Source organism: Melospiza georgiana, chromosome 10, assembly GCF_028018845.1.
Source record: "Melospiza georgiana isolate bMelGeo1 chromosome 10, bMelGeo1.pri, whole genome shotgun sequence".
Taxonomy (NCBI): domain Eukaryota; kingdom Metazoa; phylum Chordata; class Aves; order Passeriformes; family Passerellidae; genus Melospiza; species Melospiza georgiana.
In genome coordinates this window covers 12,307,298-12,330,242 of record NC_080439.1, presented here as the reverse complement: position 1 = coordinate 12,330,242, position 22,945 = coordinate 12,307,298, and the positions used below count along the sequence as shown (strand labels likewise).

The window sequence follows — 22,945 nt, the reverse complement described above, 5'->3', positions numbered from 1 at the left end:
GGAGCGGCGGCGGCGATAGGCTGCGGCCATGCGGAGCGGCGCGGGGCTGCTGCCGGCGCTGGGCGCCGCGGGGGTGCTGCTCCTCCACCTCCTCCTCCTCCTGCGGCGGGCCCGCCGCGCCCTGCCCGTGAGTACCGCGGCGAGGGGCCGGGGCTCGCCCGGGGCAGAGCCCGCCGGAGGCGCCCCCGAGGCCCAAAATGGCGCCGGGCCGGGCCGGGCAGAGGCGCTGCAGGTGTCGAGGCCGGAGCCGCGCTGCCTGCGCCGGGCCGGGCTGGGCTGGTGGAGCCGACAGACGCTGTGAGGGGGGCGAAGCGCCGAGCTGGGCACGGCCCGGGGCGATGTGGCCCCTGCCGCGAGGCTCGGCCCGGCCGCGGTGCGGCGGGCGCTGCCCTCGGACCCCGCGGTGCGGCGGCTGCTCCCCCCCAGCAGTGCTTCACTGGGAGGGGGAACATGTTCGTATAATCATAGAATGGCTTCGGTTGGAAGGGACCTTAAAGATCATCCAGGTCCAACCCCATCCCATGTGCAGGGACACCTTCCACTATACCCGGTTCCTCAGAGCCCTATCTGCTTTGGCCTCGAACACTTCCAGGGATGGGGCATCCACAGCTTCTCTGGGCAACTTGTACCAGGGCCTCAGCACCCTCACAGTTAAGATTTTATTCCCTAATGTGTTATCTAAACCTACTCTTTAAACCCTTTCCCCCTTGTTCTGTCACTACATGCTCCTGTAAATGGCCTCCCTTCAGAAGTAGAAGGCCACAATTAGGTCATCCCAAATCCTTTTCTTTTCCAGGCTGAACAATCTAAATTCTCTCAGCCTTTTCTCATAGGAGAGGTGCTCCATCCCTCTGACCATCTTGGTGGCCTCCTCTGGATGCACTCCAACAGGTTCATGTCCTTCCTGTGCTGGGAGATTGGAGCTGGATGCAGCATTGCAGGTGGGGTCTCACCAAAGTAGAGAGAGAATCACCTGCTCTGACCTGCTGTCCGTGCTGCTTTGGATGCCCAGGATATGACTTGCTCTCTGAGCCAATGTTTTTGCTTCAGGACCTCCAGCTCAGTCCTTCCCCCTGGAATGGCCAGATAACAGCTGTAGCCTCCCACTTCACTCCTTCACCCACTCTGCTTCTCTTACTTTGTCCATCCCTGTTCCACTTGAGAAAATACCTTCCCTTTAGTGAATATTTTCAGTTATTTTTCCTGGGATTGAAAACCTCAACTTTCCCAACCCTGGAAAAAGGAACAAGCCAAGTTTACTTTGGAACTGCACTTATCCTAAAATCAATCTGTTTGATAACATCAGGGAGTGGTCAGGGGAGCCACAAATGGGAACAGGATAAAAAAAAAAAAAAACAAAACAACAAACAAATGGCACATTAGAAAAAGATTAAGTCTAGGTAAGCATGCCATATTCCCACATTGTCTAGAGAGGCTGAAAAAGTAGCTTCAATTTCTTCAGTCTGTTCTGCAGTAAATGTATAATTCTGATAGATCACCTGCATTAATAAAATAAATTATACTATTTAATAAACTGGCCACGTGCCAGTAGGAAATGCTGTGTACATCTGAGCTGACTGCAGGTTAAAATGAGGCTGCTCTACTAGGGCTGCCTGAACTGTGAGTAATAGTGTTGTGGATCACACAGCAAGCATAGTGTTACTGTGCTCACATGCCACAGCAGCACCTCTGGTACAAGAAGTGCTCTAGCAGCCCCCAGGCATGCTGTGCCAGGCACCCTGGCAGCTCTGGAGTGCTGTCTGCCCTGCAGTGTTTCCAGGCAGCCCTGTGTGACCCCGAGTGAGGGAGGCACCTAAGTTCCTCAGAATGCTCATTAAGGTCACTGTGCTGATAACTTATCCTCTCTGCCTGTCCCAGCATTGAGTCAAATTAAGCTGCAGATTGGCCTTATCAAACTTCAGGAACAGGCCCATTAAGCCTTATCTTAAGACTTGCAAAAGATAAGGGTGATTGGGCATTTCTGCATTCAGAAGTTTTTCTGGCATAGGGTCCCTTTGGCTGGGGATGGGGTTGATCCCTGCTGTCATCCCTGGAGCTCTGTGTCCATCAGGCATGGCACAGACAGGCACAGATGTGAGATCCAGTACATCCCTTGGGGTTTTGCATGCTCCTTGGTGCTGCTGGGGCCCCTGTCTGTTATGAGCCATGGTGCTGGAGTCATGTGTTTTATTGCCAGCTGTTAGGGTTATAGCAAATAACAATCACAAGATCCTTTTCAAACTGTAAGTTGTCACTCACCTTCCTTACTATTAAAGGCAGATAAGAGGATTTTTGAACTCATTTCTGTCTGCATTTTGGTTGGTTGATTTTTTTTTTTTTTTGACCTAATGATGGTTGAGGATTGGATATCTTCTTTGCTTGCCTGACCTGTGTTCTGGAAGTGATTACAGCTGCCTATTTCCTGCACACTTCCTGCTCTTTTGGGAAGTCCCCTGCCTTCAAGATTTAGAGGCAAAGGCTCTAGGGAAATGAGAGAAAGAGAAAAAAAAAGTCAAATCCGTTTTTTTTTCCACAGGCCAGCTTGCTGAGTTATTGCCAGAGGTGACCTTGACAATTTCTGTGATCTGGTTAATGTTTGATTTTCATCTCTCTTAGAGTTGTGTCAGTCTAAATTAAATTCAGACTGAGCACTGTATATTTAATTCTCACTCATATTTTGTCCTTTAGCTGTAGCTATCTTTAGAGCTTTAATAGAGCTAGTCTGTACCTAGGTGCTCTTTGTCTGAGTATAGGTTATAGTATAATGTTACTGTGGGTGTTTGTATTATAAATGCAGGACAGACTTTTGATCAGTTCTTGTTTCAGCTGCAGCTCTTAACTCCCCTTTGAGAGCAGTTGCTTCAACATGAGTTATAGGACAGGGTGTAGCTTTATTTGCTTATTGTTCTCTGCTGAGGCTCACCCTGAGTTTGTGCAGTAATGCCCTGATCACTATCACCCTGCAATCGTTCCTTTTTGCTGCTTTACTGCACCACATGTCAGCAAAGCAAGAGATGAGGGAGCAGTGGTGATTGACCCATTTCTCTCTGAAAATGTGTCTGACCAGCCAGTGCAATTCATACATAAATGTGTTCATATTCCAGCCATTGTGAATACACTAACAGGCAATATTAGCTGCTGATATCTCCAGGGAGATCTAACTGACCTCACTTCCTTATTGCATCCTCTGCATTTTTATTGCTGTATCATGTTATTGCCTCATGGATATAGTTTCAGTTTGGAGCATTGTGCAGCACAGCAGCTGGCAGCCTTCTAGCTGGATTGTGTTAGCTCACATTGCTTCACACCTGTGGGGAGGAGATGGCTTTCCAGCAAAGACAGAACTTGAATGGGCAGTGTTTTGCTGTAGCTTATCTTCAGGATTTGAGATTCTGCTTTCATATCTATCTCAACCCTGTGTTGTGTCATATCAAATGGAATATCAAATCTTCTTTCTCAATTTACCTGTCAGTCAAATGATAATGTAGGAGAGAACTGTAGGATTTGATAAGCTGTTCTTCTTAAAACTGCAGAGTTTCAGGAGGAAGCTCTAACCTGTAGTCACATTCCTGTGTGCTAAAATACAGCATGGAAAGTGGTGCATAGAGTGGGAGTAGGTGGGGAACAGGCAGCAGTCACTCAGCAGCTAAAAGAGCTGCTGTACAGTTCAAGCCAGTGACATCCTGCCATTTGGATGTTCTCTGTGCTGCTTTTTCTTACTATGAACTGGTACACCATTAACTTCTTTTGAAATGGTTCTGTTCTGCTTTGGCTACCAGTACTTGAAAGGAATAGTTACTGCTCCAGCTCAGGTATCAAGGCAACACAAATTGCTACAGACAACAACTGCATAAATTTGATTTCACAGTAGTTGGGAGGTGGTTGTGTTTGTGTACACAGGTGCCACTGTCACTTGCAGCAAGAATTGTACCTGCCCTGGCTGCAGGACTGCAAGTGGCTCCTGTGCTGTGGGGCAGGGTGGTGGTGGTGCCTGCATTGTAATATCTGATGATATCCTGTGACTGTTTTTCCTCACACAGGCTGAAGGGAAGGCGGTGCTAATAACAGGCTGTGACAAAGGTTTTGGACATGCTTTGGCAAAATGCCTTCATGCAAAGGGATTTACTGTTTTTGCTGGATGCTTGCTCATGGTGAGTGGAGAAATTAATAAAAATTTTTCTGATTAGAGAAAAACACTTCTCAAAAGAAAGCATCTTCATTTGCAGTCTCTATTTATCCTGGTTCAAGACCTGAGAGAGGTGCAGTGGGCAGGGATTGTTACATTTTTGATTGCTTCATCTGCCTGTTGTATCTTGTACCTCATTCCTGTAATTGTGAGCTCTTTAGGGTAGGGCTCATCTGTCAACTGCATGTCTGTACAGTAGCTTGTACAGTGTGGCCCTGTTCACTGCTGCAAGCCTCTCAGAAATACCACAACACCATCAACCTGATAGGCCAAGATTGCAGTGGCACTGTGGCTTTTTTCTTCCATGGTGTCCCTGTTGCTGTCTTTCACAATGTCATTTTTTGTGGACACCCTCCCTAAACTCATCTCCAAGCTGCCTCTTCTGCATTATTAAGGCTCTGTTTCCAAAATGTCATGCAACTGTGCTTCTGCAGCTTCTGTACAAGCTGTTCAGTTTATGGATAGCTGAATAAACAAATTTACCATACATTTCTGACATCTTTAGGTCTGACTTCCTGTCACGTGTTTAGCAGGTGGCATCACTTGTAAGAGATAAGTTTAGACACACTAAATCTGAAGTGGTTGCAGACTCCTCATTCCAATTCCTGCTCATGCAAAGGACTTACAACTTAGTGTTGTGAAACCCTTTTTAAAAACTGGGCTGGCTCCACTGCCATGTCAGCTGGGATTTTACCTTTAGTATGCATTTTTGCTGTATTGCTAGTCAAAACTGTGATTTCTGACCTGAATTGTTCAAAATCATTTAACAGTCACTCATTTCTCCATTTGAAGATGACGACATCAGCACAGGTGCTCAGGGCATGATGACTACAGATTTTAGAGTACTGTGGAAGGTGAGAACAAACAAGGGTGGCCTTCTCTGCCTGTGTGATTGTGGCAGACATTACGTTCTTCCACCACACCAGAAGGGAAAGTTATTATCAGCTGACGTATTGTGTAACTTGAGAGCAAGAGAGTCCTGTTGGATTACTGCCACTGTTTGGAAATTTCCATAAGGAGCCTCTGTAATTCCTTCAGTAATCATGTCATTTGCTGCTTTGGGATGCCTGTCTCAGTGCTGATGGCAAGTCAGGCACTCTGCAGAGCAGCAGATGTAGGGAATGGAAAGGAAAGGGAAAATAGGGTGGCTGAGGGGGCTGTTTGGAAGGCACATGCTAGTGTGGAGCAGAGAGGGACAGGCTCCATTGGAAGCTCCATAAAGAGATGAAATGCTCCTGAAGTGAGGCCTGTTTGCTTGCTTGCTTCATTCTTGTGAGCTGCTGTAGGTTCCCAGCAGGGCCAGAGCAGGTGTGGGGAGAGTTGTCATGAAGCAGATGCCAGGCTCATAGTTCACACCTAGTTAGTCCATCACCACTTACATGTTTTTATACAGAGAATTACAGGGTCCCTGATGTACTATACCCCCACAGACAGCTCTTTTATTAAATACATCATAACAGACTGTAAGGTGCATCAGGAGCTTCTTAATGATCAGGAGCTTCTTAATGCTCAGACAGTCAAATATAAAGTTACAGGAATAAAAAGAATATTGCATGCAGGCTGGGATAGAACTGGAAAGGATCAAATGGAAAAGAGATTACATTAAGCAAGGGCAAGTAAGTCTACTGAGAAGATTTCTGTTAATATATAAGGATTAAGATGGAAAAACCACACAGAAATAGATTATTAAATAACCTTAAAAGTAGAAATTACAGGAAAAGTTGAAATAATAATTGTTTTATTTTCCTTGACCTTATTGAAAAAAATAATAATTTTTTTGTGTCCCTACTGCCAGATGTTATCATGAGGACTGTAGGCAAGAAAAGGTAAAGAACAAGGGATGTTTATATATAAATTAATGTGCTCAAGTTCACCAGGCCTGGTGAAATATACTTAAGGGCATTTAGAGAATGAGCCATTGTGATTTCTGCCCCATGGGTGATATTTTCAAGAGCACCTGGAGGCCAGGGGATTTCCAGAAGTCTGGAAGAGGACAGATATCATACTTCCCTTCCCAAGGGAGCTAGACCTCTGGAATTGCCAGCCAGGCAGCTCACCTTCAGTGCACTCGATGCAATTGCCACACACTGCCCTGTCAGTTTTACAGATGACTGCATCATAGTGTGATGCACCCTGCCTGTATAAGTTTACTGGGAACAAACTGTGCTGGGTCAATCTAATCTCATTTTGGCTAAGCAGCAGAGTGGCTGAAGGGGAAGGAATCAATGTATCCCAGTAAGTGCTTTGTCACAGTTTGTTACAGTCCCTCATGATAGTCTCATGAGCAAACTCATCCTCTAAGTGACTGCTGTTTAGTCCCAGGACCATATCCTTGGAAGACCATAGCCCAGAAGAGTTTGCACTCAGAAAAAAATATGCACAGAAGCATGCAGAGAAGATGATAGGCCTTTTGGGGAACAGGGTTGAAAATGATCCTGGCAGGTCAGATGGAGTCTGAAGGCAGTTCCATGGTTTGGAATGCAGCAAGGACAAGCACGAGGCGTTCTGCTCAGGAAGCGCAGGAAGGCAGCGCCTGCCTTGGCAGCAGGCTGGGAAGGAACTGGCGCACACGGGGCAGGGTGCCTGCATCCATGGAGCTCAGCATTGTTCATGGCTTCCTGCTTCCCCCCGACATCCCACTGAGCTGAATGTGATCCTGAATCCCAGGAGCTTCCCTGGGAAAAAGCCATGGCTGTGTCTCTAACAGGGGGGCTCTTCCCTGATGAACATCTGTGTGGTCTGCCTCTCCTCCGCACCACTGCACTGGGATCCTCCAAACCAGAACAGGGGAAAGGAGCAAAGAAGGGAAGGGGAGACAGCCAAAAGCTGGAGCAAGTTGCCTCAGCTGGGTAGAGGGGGTTTGTGGAGCTGCTGGGCTTCTCAGCCAGGAGCAGCCCCTGCTAGGCACAGAGCCTGCAGGGCTGCCAAGGCAGGATAACCAGGGGATAGGAGATAGCTGGGAGGAAACCACACAGTCCCATTGAAGGCCCATGGAGAGAGCCTGGGCAGCAGGCTGGGCTGGAACACGATGGCTTTAAACTCTTATGGAGCTGGGAAGGGGAAGCTGGGAGATTTTTTGAGGACAAAAATCAGACAGCAAAGGGAAGTGAAGGGAGGCTTTGCAGGAGCCATAGTTGGGCCATTGCTGCCAGCACCTCACTTGATTTGTGCTGCTGTGTGGCTCCTGCTGGGGAAGATCACGAAGATCATCCCTGGGAGAACAGTCTGGCTTCTCCCATGGGAACTGCTCTAGGTGTTATCCCGGCCAACAAATCTACCATTTTAAAAACAAGGAAGAAGTATCACATAGAACCTAAAAAGGAATGTACTTAAAGCCCCTGAAGACCACAGAACATAGGATTATGTTCAGTTGCTTCCATAAAAATCTGTAGCTGCTCCATTTGTGGTGTTCTGGACAAACAAATTGAGCACTTTGTTTTACAGTTAAATAGTGGCTAAGGTGGTGTGTGCAACTATGAAAAGTGGTCCCAATTGATATTGCATGTTGAAGTCAGTCTTCCAAAATCAATATGTTTTGTCAATAATGAGTAAATTGTAGCTGGGAAGGTTGCAGATAGAGTTGCACTGATGATAGAGGAAAATTAATTTCCATATTAATAATACAAACAATTTTTACTGGATTTTTAAGTTGCCAGCCTATGACTTTGTTTCTTAAAAAGCAGTGGAAAGATTTCTTCTTTGTTTTATAAGTATTATGCAAGATTAGAAAAAAATGCAGGGAAAGGTCTTTTCAGTCCTCAAATGACAACTGGCACTTGCATGCAGGTACAGTTATGGCTTTTTATATAGGTACAATAAATCTCTCTATTTAGAAGCTGAATTTGCTCCACTTTACACACTATTAAGTAGTGAAAATTTGCTTTATAAAACTGGTGAGATGCAGGAGCATCTTCCAGAAATACATTGAGGCATCATACAACCCTCATCTGTTTCAAAGGGAATGTAACATTTTGGTGACCGTGCTGTTGACTGTTTGTAACACCACGTGGAGATCGTTTTTGTGGCTAGATAAGAGGGCCAACACAGCCCGTCACACATAGCCCGTTTGATGTGCATTAGAAAAGCTTCCAACTTTGTTTGCTGTTCTTGTTGTACTGGGAAAGAAGTCAGTTGTGAAATGACATGCAGCCATGGGGCCAAGAACTCATTCCTACTATTGTCATAATGCCAGTGTAACTATATATTGATTTTTAAGAGAACTGCCCTGTTTTGCTCATGTTTGTGATGGACATTTCAGCTCTTTTCCTTCATTATGTGTCATTGTTCACTGGACTGAAGGTGGAGATGAGATGTTGTATACTCTATGAATTAAATAGCCTGAGATATTTATAAAAACGAAGCAGTGACATGTTTTTTATATCTGCCTGGCTGCAGAGGCTGCTGAGCAGGTGACTGTGGGTGGGTTGCTCGCCTTGTTTGCCCTTGTGCTGTGGGAGGTGGTATCAAGTGATAAAGGAAGAGTGGCAGCCAGGCATGGTGACTCACCAATTCATAATTTCCTCCTCCCTAATGAGGCAGAGCTTGTGATTCAGGGAATAGTTTTGTGAATAAATCTCAAGCCTGCTGTGGAACTGTGTTGCTAATCTGTGCTCTTTTCACTTTTATTTGTTATTTACTACCTGAGCAAGGCTCTAAGGCTTAAGCAGCAATCTTCCCTGAAAGTGAGCAGGTAAAATTTGGAATTTTAACTGTGTTTACATTTCACTAAACAAACAAACAAAAAAAAACAGCAAAAAAACAAACAAAAAAACCCCACAGTAGTAACAGAATCTCTAATGATAACAGTGGGATGGGGAGGAAAGAAAGGAAAAGGGTGAAAAGGAAAGTAGAGCCATGAAGTTCTTATTGCCTATTGAGTGGTAAAGAAAAAAAGTTCTTTCTTCCTGAGCCAGAATCTCCTTTCATGCCTCATGTCTGTAATTGTGCTGCTGTGTAGCAGATCTTCACTGAACAGGTATTCCTGAACATGTGACTCCAGTTTCTGTACAAGTTATGTTACCCGTAGAGCACAGAGACTGAGGCTGTGGAGAGGCACCCATGGTTCTCCCCTGCTGGCACAATATTTCAGCATGTTAGGGATGTGAAACCCATCATGAGGAGCCAAGAGCAGGGTGGGCTCTGTGATGCTTCAGGGCACTGGGTCACTGATGCAGTTCTGGAAGTGGTGCTGGAGGGAACAGGAGGGTGGCACACTGGTTTGTGCATAGTTGTGCACCAAATTTACACCTGTGTGTGCAGTTTCAGTAGCTTCTGTTTCCTGTCCATGTGAATATACCTGGCCCCAAGCTGCATTGCTGTTCTTGGTCCATCTTAGTGGGACACCCTAATGTTCTGTTGGACAGGATGAGAATGGAGATGGAGCCAGGGAGCTGAGGAACATGAAGTCTGAGCGGATGAAAGTGCTACAGATGGATGTGTGCAGTGACCAGGAGGTGGCTCGGGCTGTGGATTTTGTGAAGAGGACCCTGAAGGAGCCAGAGGAAGGTATGTAGGGATCTTTTGCTCACAGAATCCTTTCTGCAGAGCAGACCATGCATTTACCAGGTCTTTCTCTCTGTGCACCACCAAAAGAAGGTTAACAAGCCTGAAGGCCTGTGACAGTATGTGGCTGGCAGTCAGGCTGTGCTGTTCTCAGGTCAGTGAGGACAATTGTCTTGTTATTGATGTGGCAGCCACATGGAAAGAGACCAAGACTGGTTGGAGGATTAGGCTTTAACTGCACATCCCATAAAAAGCCATGAGTGGCAGCTAGCCCACAAGTATCTGTGTCTTTGTCCTTGAATGTCTGTGAAGGGCACAGAACAGCCAGAGCCTGATCCCTTCCTTGCACTCCTGCCACATGTGCTCCATGCAGACCTTGCAAGTGACCCTGCTAATGAAGAGGTGATGGGCTCTGGCTGCTTACTGCTGCTGTCCCCTCTGCTGTGTGGGTACAACTGAGTGCTGAGCTGGAGCACAGATTTGAACTGCCCCCAATCCTGGATTAATCTTCAGTCAGATCAATCCATGTTTTTAGTTTGCCATGCAACATCCCAGAGGTGATGTATAGTGGAATCCAGGGTAGGCTTGGCAGAGGTGACCTTAATCCACATGTCAACTTAAGCATGAGTCCAACTCATGGATCCCAAAGGCATATCAAGGGAGATACGGGTTCTTTCCTTCTTTGAAGTGCTTTGGCAGTGGGATGTGAGTTTACAGTCAGAGCCTGATGTGACACCACCTGACTTCTTCCCATGTGATGAGGTGAGACTTCTTGCCCTGCATAGGCTTTTCTGCAGCCTCTGTGCCAGCAGCAAGCTGGCCAGCAGCTGTAGACACAGGCTGAGGGTGAACTGAAGTCTGACATCCGTGGCTTCAGGACTTCAGGGTTGTGACTTGAAGGTGGTTGCTCATCTTGAAGCTTAGATGAGTCTGCCATGGCCCTGGTTTTGTTCACAGCAAGTGTGAAGCTAGTAAATAACAGCAGCTCTAATCTTCATGCAGATTACGTGAGCACACCTTTCCTAAAACAAGCATATGAAATGTAACTGAGTAATGTACCAGCTCTGATCCCACACATGTTCTCTCTGCATGATTTTTCTTCCTACACAATCACCGAGCCCTCGTCCTGCTTTTCGCAGCTTCTTGAGCTTTTCCTGAAGAGCCCAGCAACAGCAGTGGTAGCAGAAAGCCTTTTTCCACTGAGTGAAAGCTTGGAAGGGAGCAGCTCTATTGCTTCTATAAATGCAGCAGTGTTTGCAAAACTGTGTGTGTAGCAGGGACAGAGAAGTCTTGCATCCCTGATCAGCAAGTTGGACTGGTTCCTCCTGTAGCTGTTTGCCTCAGCACTGTGTACAAAGAAACAAAGGCTTCTTTTTAGGCCCATAGGTGTGACTGAGGTTTGAGGCTTCCCAATAAATAGTGCTCAATAAATAGGTACTGGAACATAAAGACTACTGAGACTGAGGTGCCTTGCACAGAGGTGTGGTTGCACACTGAATGGGGCCCCAGAGGAGCTGCTGCAGAACAGTTTTTGGGCTCTGCATTTCTTTATACCTCTTCTCCCTGTGCTGTGCACATAAGGCTGAACTCTTTGAATAGGAGTGCCCATTTGTTTTTGGTCTCATGCAGTTCCCACTGTATTTGTTGACTCTAGAAACGTAATAGTGATAAGGCTGTGCTCAATAAACACACTGCTGTCCAGCAAACAGTCCTGTGACTGGGCTCCCCTCAGCACTTTGTTCTGTTTGTAACGTGCTCTGATCTGTGAGCAATGGAATTCCAACAACAAATGATGGTAAATAATGATTCAGGGACGTTCATGAGAACTAACATCACAACCCAGGAAATGGGAAATTGCACAGAAATTTACAGGAATTTGGTAAGGAATGCTACACAGAGGTCAGTTTGTGACCAACAGTTTGTCTTTGGTAAATTCCTGCCAAATTTTCTTAGAATGTTTTTTTGTTCGTGGTGAAATTACTCTGAAATTACAAAAGGATCCCATTCAGGGTGAGATGCTGTGCTGGATGCAGATCAGTGTGAATTTCAGTCATCTTGCCTCACTACAACTGGGAGCTTCAGTACGCAGCTGTACACAGCTGGAAACAGCCTTCAGGGAGAACAACCTTAGCTGGGAACAGGGCAGGGTTACTGGGCCCATGTGAGGGCACAGTCAGTATGCCAAGGGCATGTTGATGTTTTTAAGTGCAACAGGAGGTTAATGCCATTGCACATTGGCAGAGTATTGCAATTTGCTTATAAGACTATGTTTGGTAAAATACATGGTTACTATCTGACTGAATCAATACAGGGTGAAAGCTAAAAGACTTTCATGCATCAGAAGAGGGAAGCCATGGAGCAGAGGCAGGGCAAATAGCCCAAAAATTTCTGAGAGAGAGCTTGATAACATTTATCAACAGGGCGGCATGACATTGGTGCTTTTGATAGCAATGTTGGAGCTCCATGGACATAAAGACTCCTTCTTAGCCCTATTAGTTCTTGGTAAGAGGAAGGTCCTGGAGTGGAAAGGGACCCCAACTTCAACTGAGTCTAATGCAGCCCCAACAGGTCAGCCCTGACTCCAGCACAGTGAAAAATAACCATGGTGTAAAGGAGGACATCTAATGAGGAGCAACTTTGTTGTCTTGTTGCAACTCCTCTGTTTGTTCCTCGTGCAATTTATGGCTGCATAGTCCCATGCTTCAATAAATCCGTGGAGTATGGACTCAGCCCTACAGACAGTGTGGACAGTATGGATTCAGCCCAGCCCCACAGACAGTATGGACAGTATGGTTTCAGCTCTACAGACAGTATGGACAGTATGGATTCAGCTCAGCCCTACAGACAGTATGGTTTCAGCTCTACAGACAGGATGGACAGTATGGATTCAGCCCTACAGACCTTTGCCACTGGGAGTCCTGCAGCAATCGCTTTGAAGAGTCAAGTCCTTGCTGACCCGTTAAGTCCTGACATGTAAAGGGTTCATCACAGAAGCTCTTGGGAAGTGCAGTCAATTTAATTTTGACAGGACTGCATGTGCAAAAGACATTAATTTTTAAATTCCACTAGTTGTAAGGGTTGGTTGTAAGTTTGCTAGCTCCTGATAAAGTTAGGGTTGAGGGAAACCAAATACTTGGACTAAAACACAGCAGCTGTTAACCAGGCCATGAATGTACAGATCAATACCATGTACCCTCCAAACAGCAAGCCAGAGTTGTGAAGGGGATTAAGATATCGAAAATACCTGTTTTATTTCCTTTTTTTCCCCCTTTCCCTCCTAATTGTTGGAGAAAGTCCAGCCCCTTCCAAATTGCAAAATTCATTATAAAGTCACTGAGTGGAGACAAACCTCGGATCAAGAGGAGGCTTAAAAGAGAGCCAGATGCAGCCTTATAAAGCCCTAGAAGAGCACTTGACTGTACAGGAGATGGTCAAGAGACAATACTTGTGTGGCCCCATCACTTTCCACTTGATGTTCCAAACAAGCCCCTGGTGGAGGAAGAACATATTTCATCTCCTTGCTGGATTTTTTTCTACACCTTATTTCTATGAAAGTACCCAGTTTTTTGTTAAGGTTTTGGGTTACTGTGAACAACAAGGAAAGTGTTTTCTCTGTGACACTCTTCCTTGTCTCACTCTTTAACCATGTGTTTGTTGGCAGGTCTGTGGGGCCTAGTGAACAACGCTGGCATCTCAACCTTCGGAGAGGTGGAATTTGCAAGTTTAGACAACTACAAGGAAGTGGCAGAGGTCAACCTATGGGGAACTGTGAGGGTGACAAAAGCTTTCCTGCCCCTCATTCGCAGAGCTAAAGGTATATGCTGGGCAGTGGGGTAAGGCTCAGAGCTTTTGAAGCACAGCAAAGAGATGTAGGTAGAAATGCAGGCTGTACTTGGGGGAATGCCTGTGCAGGCCAAGGAGGGTTTCTGAGGATGCCATGTAAGCATTTGGTAGTACAGACTATTCTTGGGACAGGCCAGGCACCTACACAGCAAACATCCAAGATATCAGAGACTTTTGTGCAGTGTTGGCAGATATCACACAGACAAGATAATCCAGAGTCCACAGAGTGGTCATGTTTGGATAACTGCATCTTCTCCCTTCATGTTATTCCATTCACAGATGACTTCAGGTAGTGACAGAATAAATGAGATTAAATGACAGTCATTTCAGATGTCTTACAGGACAATGGTATTGTCAAAACTCTTTGTTTTATATTGAGAAAAGATATGTATGAGCAGAACTCTGAAGAGCTTCTTTATTTAGCATGTGTGGGAATGATGGTATAGGTGTGTGTTCTGGGAGGACAAAAGGGGGTATATTAAGAAGATTGCTCAGATGCCATTCCCAGACAGCAATTAACCACTAAACGAGCTCTATCTCACTACAAAAAGTATCTTACCCTTCAGTTCAGCAGGTGGATCTCACAATCCCTCTAAGTTACACTTAGGTCTGGAATGGGACAGTAGAGCTGTCCACTTGTTTCTCAGCTGAAATTTCGAGCTGCAGAAGAGTATTGTGCTCCCTGGCTGTGAAAATGCTCTCTGTAAAAATAGCTGGTGGAATTTCAAGGGCTTGTTTGCAAGTGTATCTGAAACCATAGTGCACAGAGTGCTGAGACACACAGAGGAGTGACCACTGCTGTCACTGCCCTAAGGCAGTGCCCCGAGGGCTTGTCATGGGCTGTTGACCGAAATTAGGACAAATGCTCTTCACTGCCTGTGAACAGCAGCACATCAAGTCTCCCCTTGTTTGTCCCAGGAATGGCCACTGTAGAAACTTGTGGCTGACCAGCTGGTTGAGTGGGTTGTGCTGCTCATGCTGCAGGTGCAGAGAAATCTCTACTCATTCTCTGCCATCCAGCTCAGGTCTAAAAGTACACACATGTGTTAGGCAGATGAGCTGTCAAGCTTGCAGAAAGAACTAGAACACTTGGATGAAATCACACAGAGTTGTGAGCTTTGCAGCTCATGACACTCTAGGCTGGGAGCTTGAGCCCTTTTGTAGATAGACACGTGGGTGAGGCACACTCCAGAGAACACACAGCTAACAGTCTCGAAGATCATGGTACTTCCCTGCTTGGAAATGAGGAGGGAAATGTCTGGTATGCTTGGTGATTTCTTTGATGCAGAGGTAGGCATATGCACCATCCCCTGGAGAACAGGGGTTAGCCTCGCTTGAGGCAGGAGAGAAATCTCCATGACAGGGTGTGTGTGTTCGAGATTCAGATTTTACAAATCAGCATCATCCCACTGAGTACCTTTCACTGGGATGTTCTGGCTGCTGCTTGTGCAGCTCATCCCCGTCCCTGCTGGTTTCTCTCTAGGCCGTGTGGTGAACATCACGAGCATGCTGGGCCGCATGGCCAGCCCGTCTCGCTCGTGCTACTGCGTGTCCAAGTTTGGGGTGGCGGCGTTCTCGGACTGCCTGCGGCAGGAGATGTACCGCTGGGGCGTGCGCGTCGTCCTCATCGAGCCCAGCAACTTCGTGGCAGCCACGGGCATCCTGACGGCGGCCGGCATCGACAGGCAGGCCCAGGCTCTGTGGAGCGGGGCCGCCCTCGCCGTGCGGCAGGACTACGGCAGCGAGCACTTCGCCCGCCACGTGGCCACCATGAAGTCCTTCGTGAGCAGCGGCCTGAAGGACGTGTCTCTGGTCTTGAACGCCATCACCGAAGCGCTCACGTCCCCGCGCCCCAGGAACCGCTACAACCCCATGGAGATGTACTGGTGGGTGAGGCTGCAGGTCATGACCCACCTGCCCACAGCCATTGCCGACTGGCTTTACATCCCCGGAGCCACACTGTAAGCAGGCATCCCTCAGGCATCCCTCCAGGGCTCACACACAGGCTAGGCCTCACCTCTGCACTCCTTGCTGCTGTGTCTCCCCTGGAGATGCATGTGCTTCCACTTTCAAGTCCTGTGTTGTGGAATGCTAGAACTGCATGGTTTTGTGGTTTTTTTTCCCCCCCTCGTTCTTGTTGTTTGCATTTCTTGCTGTGCTGATTAAAGTCGAAAGGTGTTTTCCTCTTAACTATGGAGGAAGCAGAGGAAAGTAAATATAACGTGTCAAATATGTGGCCAGTGTAATTAGGTCAGCAGATAAATTTGGCTTATTAATGGGCTCTTGCTTTTCCTTACAAGGGCAAACTGCTAATAGCAGAGCAAAGCTGTTGCTATGAGATGGCTTGAAGGGAGAAACTAAAATGGGAAACAAAAGCAGAGTTTTCCATTTGGTTGAAAATGGGTCAGTCACAGCCTTCCATTGTTTTCCTGATACTGCCAAGAAACTCTGCTGTGCTGTGACTATCTGCTCTTTCCAGGGAAACTGCAACACTGCCTCTAAACAGCCTCATTACCTAGCTGCAAAGAAGGGTTCTTCCCTCCCAGCACTGTGGCCAGGAGATGCCAGAGCCAACAACTGGGCACATGATGGGCAGTGAAAAACCCTACTAATAATGAGGTCTGAGCCATCTTTCAGCAGCCCCTCTCCACCTGCTGCTGCTGAGCTTTGTGGGACAGAGTTTAAGCTGATGCAGCAAACAAATTTGGTTTCTTGGACTACTACCTTACATGCCTGAACTACTCAACTGTGATACAGACATTGCCCATCCATCCCCATTCCCCTCTGGCTGGTGAGGGAGATGCTGTTGGCTTTTCCAAATCAGTTTTTTCATTTATCCTCTGCATTTGAACAGTATGGGGCACTGTGCAGCTAGTATGGCCTGACTATGAGCTCTGGAAGGATGCTTTAAGGGACACATTTCCTATTTTTAATATTGCACAATGAAATCTCCATGTCACACAATCATCTTCTCAATCTACCTCTTGATAACTGATATGTAATATCTCACCCAGTATCCCAAAGGGTCTCTTCTGTTGGCCACATGCAGGATTTCAATAATTTTCCAAGTGCATGGCTGCCTGCCATGCCCCATTCCCTGTGTTCCAGTGGTGACCACTGGTGGAGCAGCCAGTGAGCTGCAGGCACTGCTGGCCAGGCTGGGACCTGAGCCTCTCACTCACTCTTAGGGACCAGCTTTTCCTTCCACTCTTTTGCCTTATGTGAGATTAAGTGGCTGTGAAAAGAGCTTGTTGATTGCTCTTTCTTCATCTGCCTCTGACTTGGAAACTGTGCCTTAAAGTTTTTGTATACCACTGTCTGCAAATTCTTGGAGTCTGCATGCAGCCATGAATGCTGTGATGCCTTCAGGAGGAAAGCAGCTTTCCCTTGGAGATGCTGTCAAGGCAGCTTGTCTTACAAGTAACAACTGCTAGAAATACTGCTGTGCAGTTTGTGTCTTTTCCAGATCATCTGCATGTGAAGATTTCCTGGGATTCAGGACCCAGAAAGATCCCACTGAACTGCAGATTAAACAGTAATCACTTCTGCCCCCTGCCCTGTGAAATGTGATTAATGTTAAGTAGCTCTGATTTGCACAGAGAGAAAAATAAATGGTAACATTTTTAAAGCATATGTCTCTGGCTCCAGTGCTCATTTCTACATTTGTTTTCCCACCTCCTTTGAATCTGAGGTTGGGATTTAATTAGGTTCAGTAATTAAGGAGGTGGTTTAATAATAACAATTAATGATGTTTCAGCAGGTAGTGGGTTTGTGGAGGCTCAGTGAGAACTGCCTGGAGCAGAATGGGCAGCATGGCCCATTTCCTCAGCTGCAGGCAGTTAGAGAGGCCTCTCTGTAAACACTGTCAGTGTTTGTATTTTGTGTGGTTTCCCTCGAAGGAGATGGTTTAGAGCAGTGCTGTGCATTATTCATTGCCTCAGCACTCTTCATGTAACTCATCCAAGGGCTACAGCTGCCTGGTAATAAGGATTAGCTCCTCTCACAGACAGAACGGAGACTGGAGAGCCAAGAAGTGTCCCAGGCCATGCAAGGACCTCGTGGTTGAGCCAGGGTTAGGATTTCACAGCATGTGAGCCCCAGTCCCCTCCTGTGCCCCCTGAGAAGTGCTCAGGAGGGCTGTTAGTGCCTGATCTGGTTTCTGCCAGGGAGGGGAGCTCTGGCTGTCTGGGAGAGAGAAGAGTACGTGTCTCACGCCATAGAGGTGCACTAATCTGGCATTGAGGGCAGATTTTTGTTCTGCTGGTGAGTAACAGAGGGAAGAAAACTCAATTCCAGTTGACAGTGACCTTCAAAGCCTGAGGACAAAAGAGAGAAGTCCAGTGAAATCCCATGGAAGCCCATGCTCATTGCTGCGGTAATATCCTACAAGAAATTACGTTGCCAAAGCTTGCCAGGGCTTTTTTTTTTCAAGCACCAGCTGCTGAGGCCGTGGCACTGTCCCACCTTTTTCTGCATGTTTCTCACAGTGCTTTGGATGGTCCAGCTCCTTAGTGCACCCCTTAGCCTTTGTGAAGTGATCCTGGTTTTCCCTTCAGATCCACAGCTTCTCTGTGATGGCACTGGGAGCCAAGAGGTGGCCAGTCCTCTGCATGAGGTCCTGCCTTGCTCAGGGAGGTGCTGCTCAGCCCTCTGCCAGTGGCCAGGGCAGTGCCTGGGTGTGGGACCTTTGGGGTTTCTGCAGGGAGCTCTGCTCTGCAGCGCCCAGCTCTGCAACAGTGCCCCCCAGTGCACCTGCACACGGGAGGCTTGCTCAGCCTTTTGGAAACTTGAAGACCTCAGAAACTCAGGACGGGTTTATCTTCCTAGCTTAAAGATCCTCCTTAAACATGCTGGTGTAAATAGCAACAGCAGCACCTGTGCTTCTGGCTGGGGTTTTGAAACACAAGTTTACAGCTTCTTGTGTAACCACAATGCTGAAAAATGTCCAAACCAATACCAGCAGGTTTCTCAGCCAGCAGCTTGAGCTCTGGGTATTGGAGAGATGCTACAAATAGAGAATTTGTAAGAGAGCCAGCTCCACCTCCAGGGCCTGGCCTGGAGCCAGATACAGTTAATTCATTCTCAGCAGTGTTGGAAGGGCCACAGGGATGTTACTGATACAGCCCTATCATCCTCTCCCCTGGTGCTCTTTGAGGCAAGAGCAGACCTGTGTTTTCACCTCAAAATACTGATAAATAATACCTCAGCGCTGACAGCAGCTTATCAGAAGGCACAAAGTAGCTGTGTGTGCAGGTCTCCTGCAGCATCCAGTGCCTTCTCCTGTGGTGTCTTGAAGGGAAGAGCTCTCCAGAGCCCTTGGCAGGATGGTTGGCAGCATCATCCTGCCGGTGCCGAAGGCAGCTCTGGGCACAGTGCCTGGCTGAGCCAGGATTCAGTGCACTTATCACAGCATGCTGCACTGAACATGCCTTAATCCACTGCCTGCAGGGCAGCTTAATTTGGTTCCCTGAGGGTGCTTTGTCTCACTGCACTTTTTGCCAACACAGCAGTGACAGAGGGGGTCTCTGCCCACCCCCTTGTGCAGTATTGCTTTCCTCTGCCCTTACAGAGAAGCTGACTGTGTTTTGTCCCCATATGTATGGCCGGGGGGCATTCCCCAGCCAGCATGGCACAAGGTTGTCCCTCCCCCTGAGCATGGCCCCTGGTATGAAAACTCTTTCTTGTGCAGGACCTAGCAGATGATGTTGAGGAGGGCAGTGGTGTTTCCAGCTCCAGCACACAGATGGAACAGATGTGGTCGCCTGAGATCTTCCTTCACTGTGTTTGACAAGACATCAGTAAAAGTCAAAATGGGAAAAATGAAAGAATTCTTGGTTTGGTTGTAAATACAGTGTTCAGCAGAGGAACTAGGTAAGAGCTGGTCTGTGTTAATGGTTTAGTGGGGACTGAGATGAAGCACTTCTGGCCCTGACACTGCTACAGGTTCGCTAAATGCCCTGAATAAATCACTCTACCTGCACCAAGCTCCCTTACTTTCCCAGCTGCCTCTGCCACCACCCTGCCCATGCTGGAGTTATTGTTATAACTGATGCCAGAATAGGTATTATCCCCCTTCCCACAGGCTGAATTACTTTTTGTGGTAGAATAATACACGTGGTGACTCCAGTCTTCTGCATGAAGGCTGCTACAAGTGGCTTTTAAAGTCCTCTGAATTGTTGGATCTGCAGGGAGGAAGGTGCCAGGGGTGAGGGCAGGCATTAACACCACTGAGCTGCTCTTAAACAGGCACCAAAGTTAACCATCACCCCACAGGCACCTTGCCCAGGGACCTTGAACAGCAGCTTGGGGAAAACTCTGCACAGTCTATTACTGCACACCAGGGCTGTGGGTGGTACCTATCACCTTTTGGGGTCAAGTGCTGCAAGAGAAGTCATTTTCCTGGTCAGACTTTAACCAGGGTTACTATGACAGTCAGTCAGCAGGCTGTCCTTGTGTCTCCTTCCTGGTTTCTGCTTGCTCAGAGGTGTTGAAGCATACAGAGCACAGCAAAGCACCTTCCCTTTCCAGCTCTAATGAGAGAGAACCATTGCTCCAGGAAGCATGACTAAGGAGGGAGCTGTTGGGAGAGGGAATGCACCCTGGAAAGGCCCCATGGCTCCATCCCTCACTGCAGGGAGGGATGTGTCAGTCCCTGTGTCCCTCTGGAGACATCCAGTGGGTGTCTGGAGTATGGCTGCACAGCTCCCCTCCCTGGGGAAAGCTGGTGCAGGTACTTGGCCTGGCAGCCCTCCAGAGAAGATATGTGGGTCAAGTACTCCAATACAGCTGAGGTGCACTTTGATAATGAGGAAGTGCCTGCAGAAAATCTGCCTGGGGACTCAGAAAAGGCTTCAAGGTAGCAGTGGCCATCTTTAAAGAGGGTGAAATGTGTGGTGGCTTGGCTGTTGGCACAAGGTGGCTTTGAAGAGCTGCAGGACACAGTCAGCCAGTGGGTGCAGTGGTCTGTCCATCCCAACAAGGGACTCCAGCACTGAGTTTTCTCAGGGCCAGCACTGGTGTGGGGATGGAGCCAGTGCTTTTACTGGGAGCTGCTGCCACACCATGTGCACACACAGGAAATGCTTCTCTCCCCATCTTTCCCATATACACTCAGCCCACACACTAAGTCACAACCTCCTCCCCTCCCTGCACATGTTCTTTTGCTGTACCTTTATCAACAAGCAAGTCCCTAAGACTCTGTAGCCCAAGAGCATATCTGGACCTTCTTTTTGCACCACTGCCACTTTCACAGCTCTGAAGCACACATGGCTTGCCTGGTTCCCCAGGCCCTGGGGACACCTGCAGGGGGTGGCTGCTCCCTTCCTGCAGCACTAACAGGCACTGGGAGGAGCAGGAAGCCCCCAGCTCCTGCTTCAGGCAGCTGTCCCTCCTGCAGGCACAAGCCAGGAACTGGCTTCCAGCTCTGTCTGTGCATGGGCACTTACAGAATCAAAATCAGTCCCATGTTGATCTGTTGCCCCCCAAGGAAGTTCCTACACTTCTGTACATCTGTCCTGGTACAAGAAGCTTTTGTTCTAGTCCATGGGTAACAACCTTTTCTCAAGAATAATTATATCAGGGAATGCAAGGTGTGGCATGTGGAAAATGAATGCATGTCCTCAAGCCAGGTCTCTTTTCACTGAAATACACATCTGACTAATATTCCTGGGCTGCAGCGCAGATAGAAGCATTTTAAATATTGTCTAAAGTAATCATTCCTAAGATCTCCCAACTGGTTTGAATGAAACTCACCATGAATGGCATCTCTGTGCCATTTCATACTGTAACCATGCATTGCACACAAGTCAGAGCACTGACCACTGAATTTATGTTATTTATTTTCTGTACAATGTAAGTTCCAGTCTAGCAAACACTTAGGCCTGTGTTTCAATGCAGGCTGTGTGTGCTTGGGCTCGATGGCCTCAATGCAGCTATTCACAGGCAAAGCCAAACACATATGCCAGTGTCTTTGTGCTCTCAGCCTGTGTGGAGGGATGAGACTTGCTCTTTCAGAAAGGATATTCTTAAAATTCTCCTCTGACCTGTGGTGTGAGACTGGGGGGACTCAGAGATATGGGATGGAAATGCTGGGCTGGCTGGTTAAGAAGTCCTTCAAGGGCAAAATGCTGCCCTTGGATCTTCCTGGTGCACATATAAAACACATATAAAACAGCCTTAAGGCCTAAGAGTGAGGGATATCTGAGAGTCTGAGGCCACTCCTGAACTCCCTGTGTGATTCCTGGGCTCCTGGTGCCCAGGAATGCAAGTTGCTGACTTGCAGCAGGCTCCCAAGTGCTCTGGCAGCAGGAGAGCCCAAACCCTGCCAAAGGGCTTCCTGCTTGGCTGCAGGACAGCATAATCTGCAGGAAGATTTCTTAATTGCATTCCTTAACATAATAGGGGCTGTTCTCTCTTTCCGTGAGCAGAGCTGCGATTACCCACTCGCTATAAATCTGTGTCGTGAGGAAGATGTAGGTTCTATATAGGTCATAGAAAATATAATTGTGTAACTGCATTAAAGCATGCCTGGGCTAAGGGCTGAAATGTGGCTTAGCCTCAGAAAATAGAGCTGTGGGCTTTAAATAGCCTTACTTGGGCATCTCTTGGACAGAGCTGGTGATGCTGTGAACCAATCACTGTGCTTCCTCCATGAGAATAGAAAGTTCATTTGCAGAAAAAGCTCTCTAAACATGCTTAATGACATTTTTTAGATCATTTACAGTATGTTTCTGGTTGAGAAAAGAGCATAATGAATCCACTGGGGACTGTGGGAGGTCTCCTCTGAGAAGGGGATGCGGGGCAGGGCAGCTGGGTGCTCTCTGGGCTGGGCTCAGTGGGGCACAGAGGATGAGCTGAGTCACACAGCCAGGGCCCTGCAGTGCCCACAGTGCTCAAATCTGAGTGGGCATTCCCAGACAGGGCCCACAGGAGTCTGGTAAATGCCCATGGATCTGCTCCTACATCCTTTGGAGATGTCCTCTGCCCCCTTAGGCTGTGCACTCCTCCCTCCCCTCTGTGAGGACAAACCTGGCTGAATGCCTGCTCTGCCTGTACCCAGGGTCTGCTGTGAGAACACAGCAGTAAATGCAGCAACAAAACTTTTTAAACCTTATTTAGCAGCATCAGGCAGCCCTTCATGTGGGACACTGGAATGTAGCAAAACCCCTGGATTATGGCCACTGCTTAAACTCTAGTTTTTATGGTGTGCACATCCACAGGGGTGAGATGGCACTGGGCCAAAGCTTTGTCACTGCTCCAGATCTGCAACGTATTTCTGCATACAGAGACCTTGTTTTCCTTCTCTGTTTTGTTTTTTCCACTTTCTGAAGAGTAAATATCCCTCTGGCTTCTCTCTCTGCAGGGATTCAGACCTTGGCAGCCATGCCAGTCAGGCTGAGGAGCCTTCCTCAGCAC

The 22,945-nt window shown here is 47.5% G+C and overlaps 1 protein-coding gene across 2 annotated transcripts; it reads left to right on the top strand.

Moving 5' to 3' along the window:
• Nucleotides 1-8: 8 nt before the first annotated feature.
• LOC131087304 (D-beta-hydroxybutyrate dehydrogenase, mitochondrial-like) lies at nucleotides 9-17,162 on the top strand. Of its 2 annotated transcripts, XM_058030822.1 has the most exons (5): nucleotides 9-127; nucleotides 4,041-4,151; nucleotides 9,550-9,691; nucleotides 13,350-13,502; nucleotides 15,015-17,162. In XM_058030822.1, exons 1-5 carry the CDS (start codon nucleotides 29-31, stop codon nucleotides 15,494-15,496), a joined length of 987 nt encoding a protein of 328 aa, XP_057886805.1. In that variant the 5' UTR covers nucleotides 9-28; the 3' UTR covers nucleotides 15,497-17,162. The 2 variants fall into 2 exon arrangements, with proteins under 2 accessions (XP_057886805.1, XP_057886806.1); XM_058030823.1 differs by lacking the exon at nucleotides 13,350-13,502.
• Nucleotides 17,163-22,945: the final 5,783 nt, after the last annotated feature.

Excerpts from the sequence above, each read along its gene's own strand:
- LOC131087304 (XM_058030822.1), top strand. The coding sequence starts at position 29 with ATGCGGAGCGGCGCGGGGCTGCTGCCGGCGCTGGGCGCCGCGGGGGTG. Across the intron at positions 4,152-9,549 it reads TTGCTGGATGCTTGCTCATG|GATGAGAATGGAGATGGAGC; the intron begins GTGAGTGGAGAA and ends TCTGTTGGACAG. Across the intron at positions 9,692-13,349 it reads CCTGAAGGAGCCAGAGGAAG|GTCTGTGGGGCCTAGTGAAC; the intron begins GTATGTAGGGAT and ends GTTTGTTGGCAG.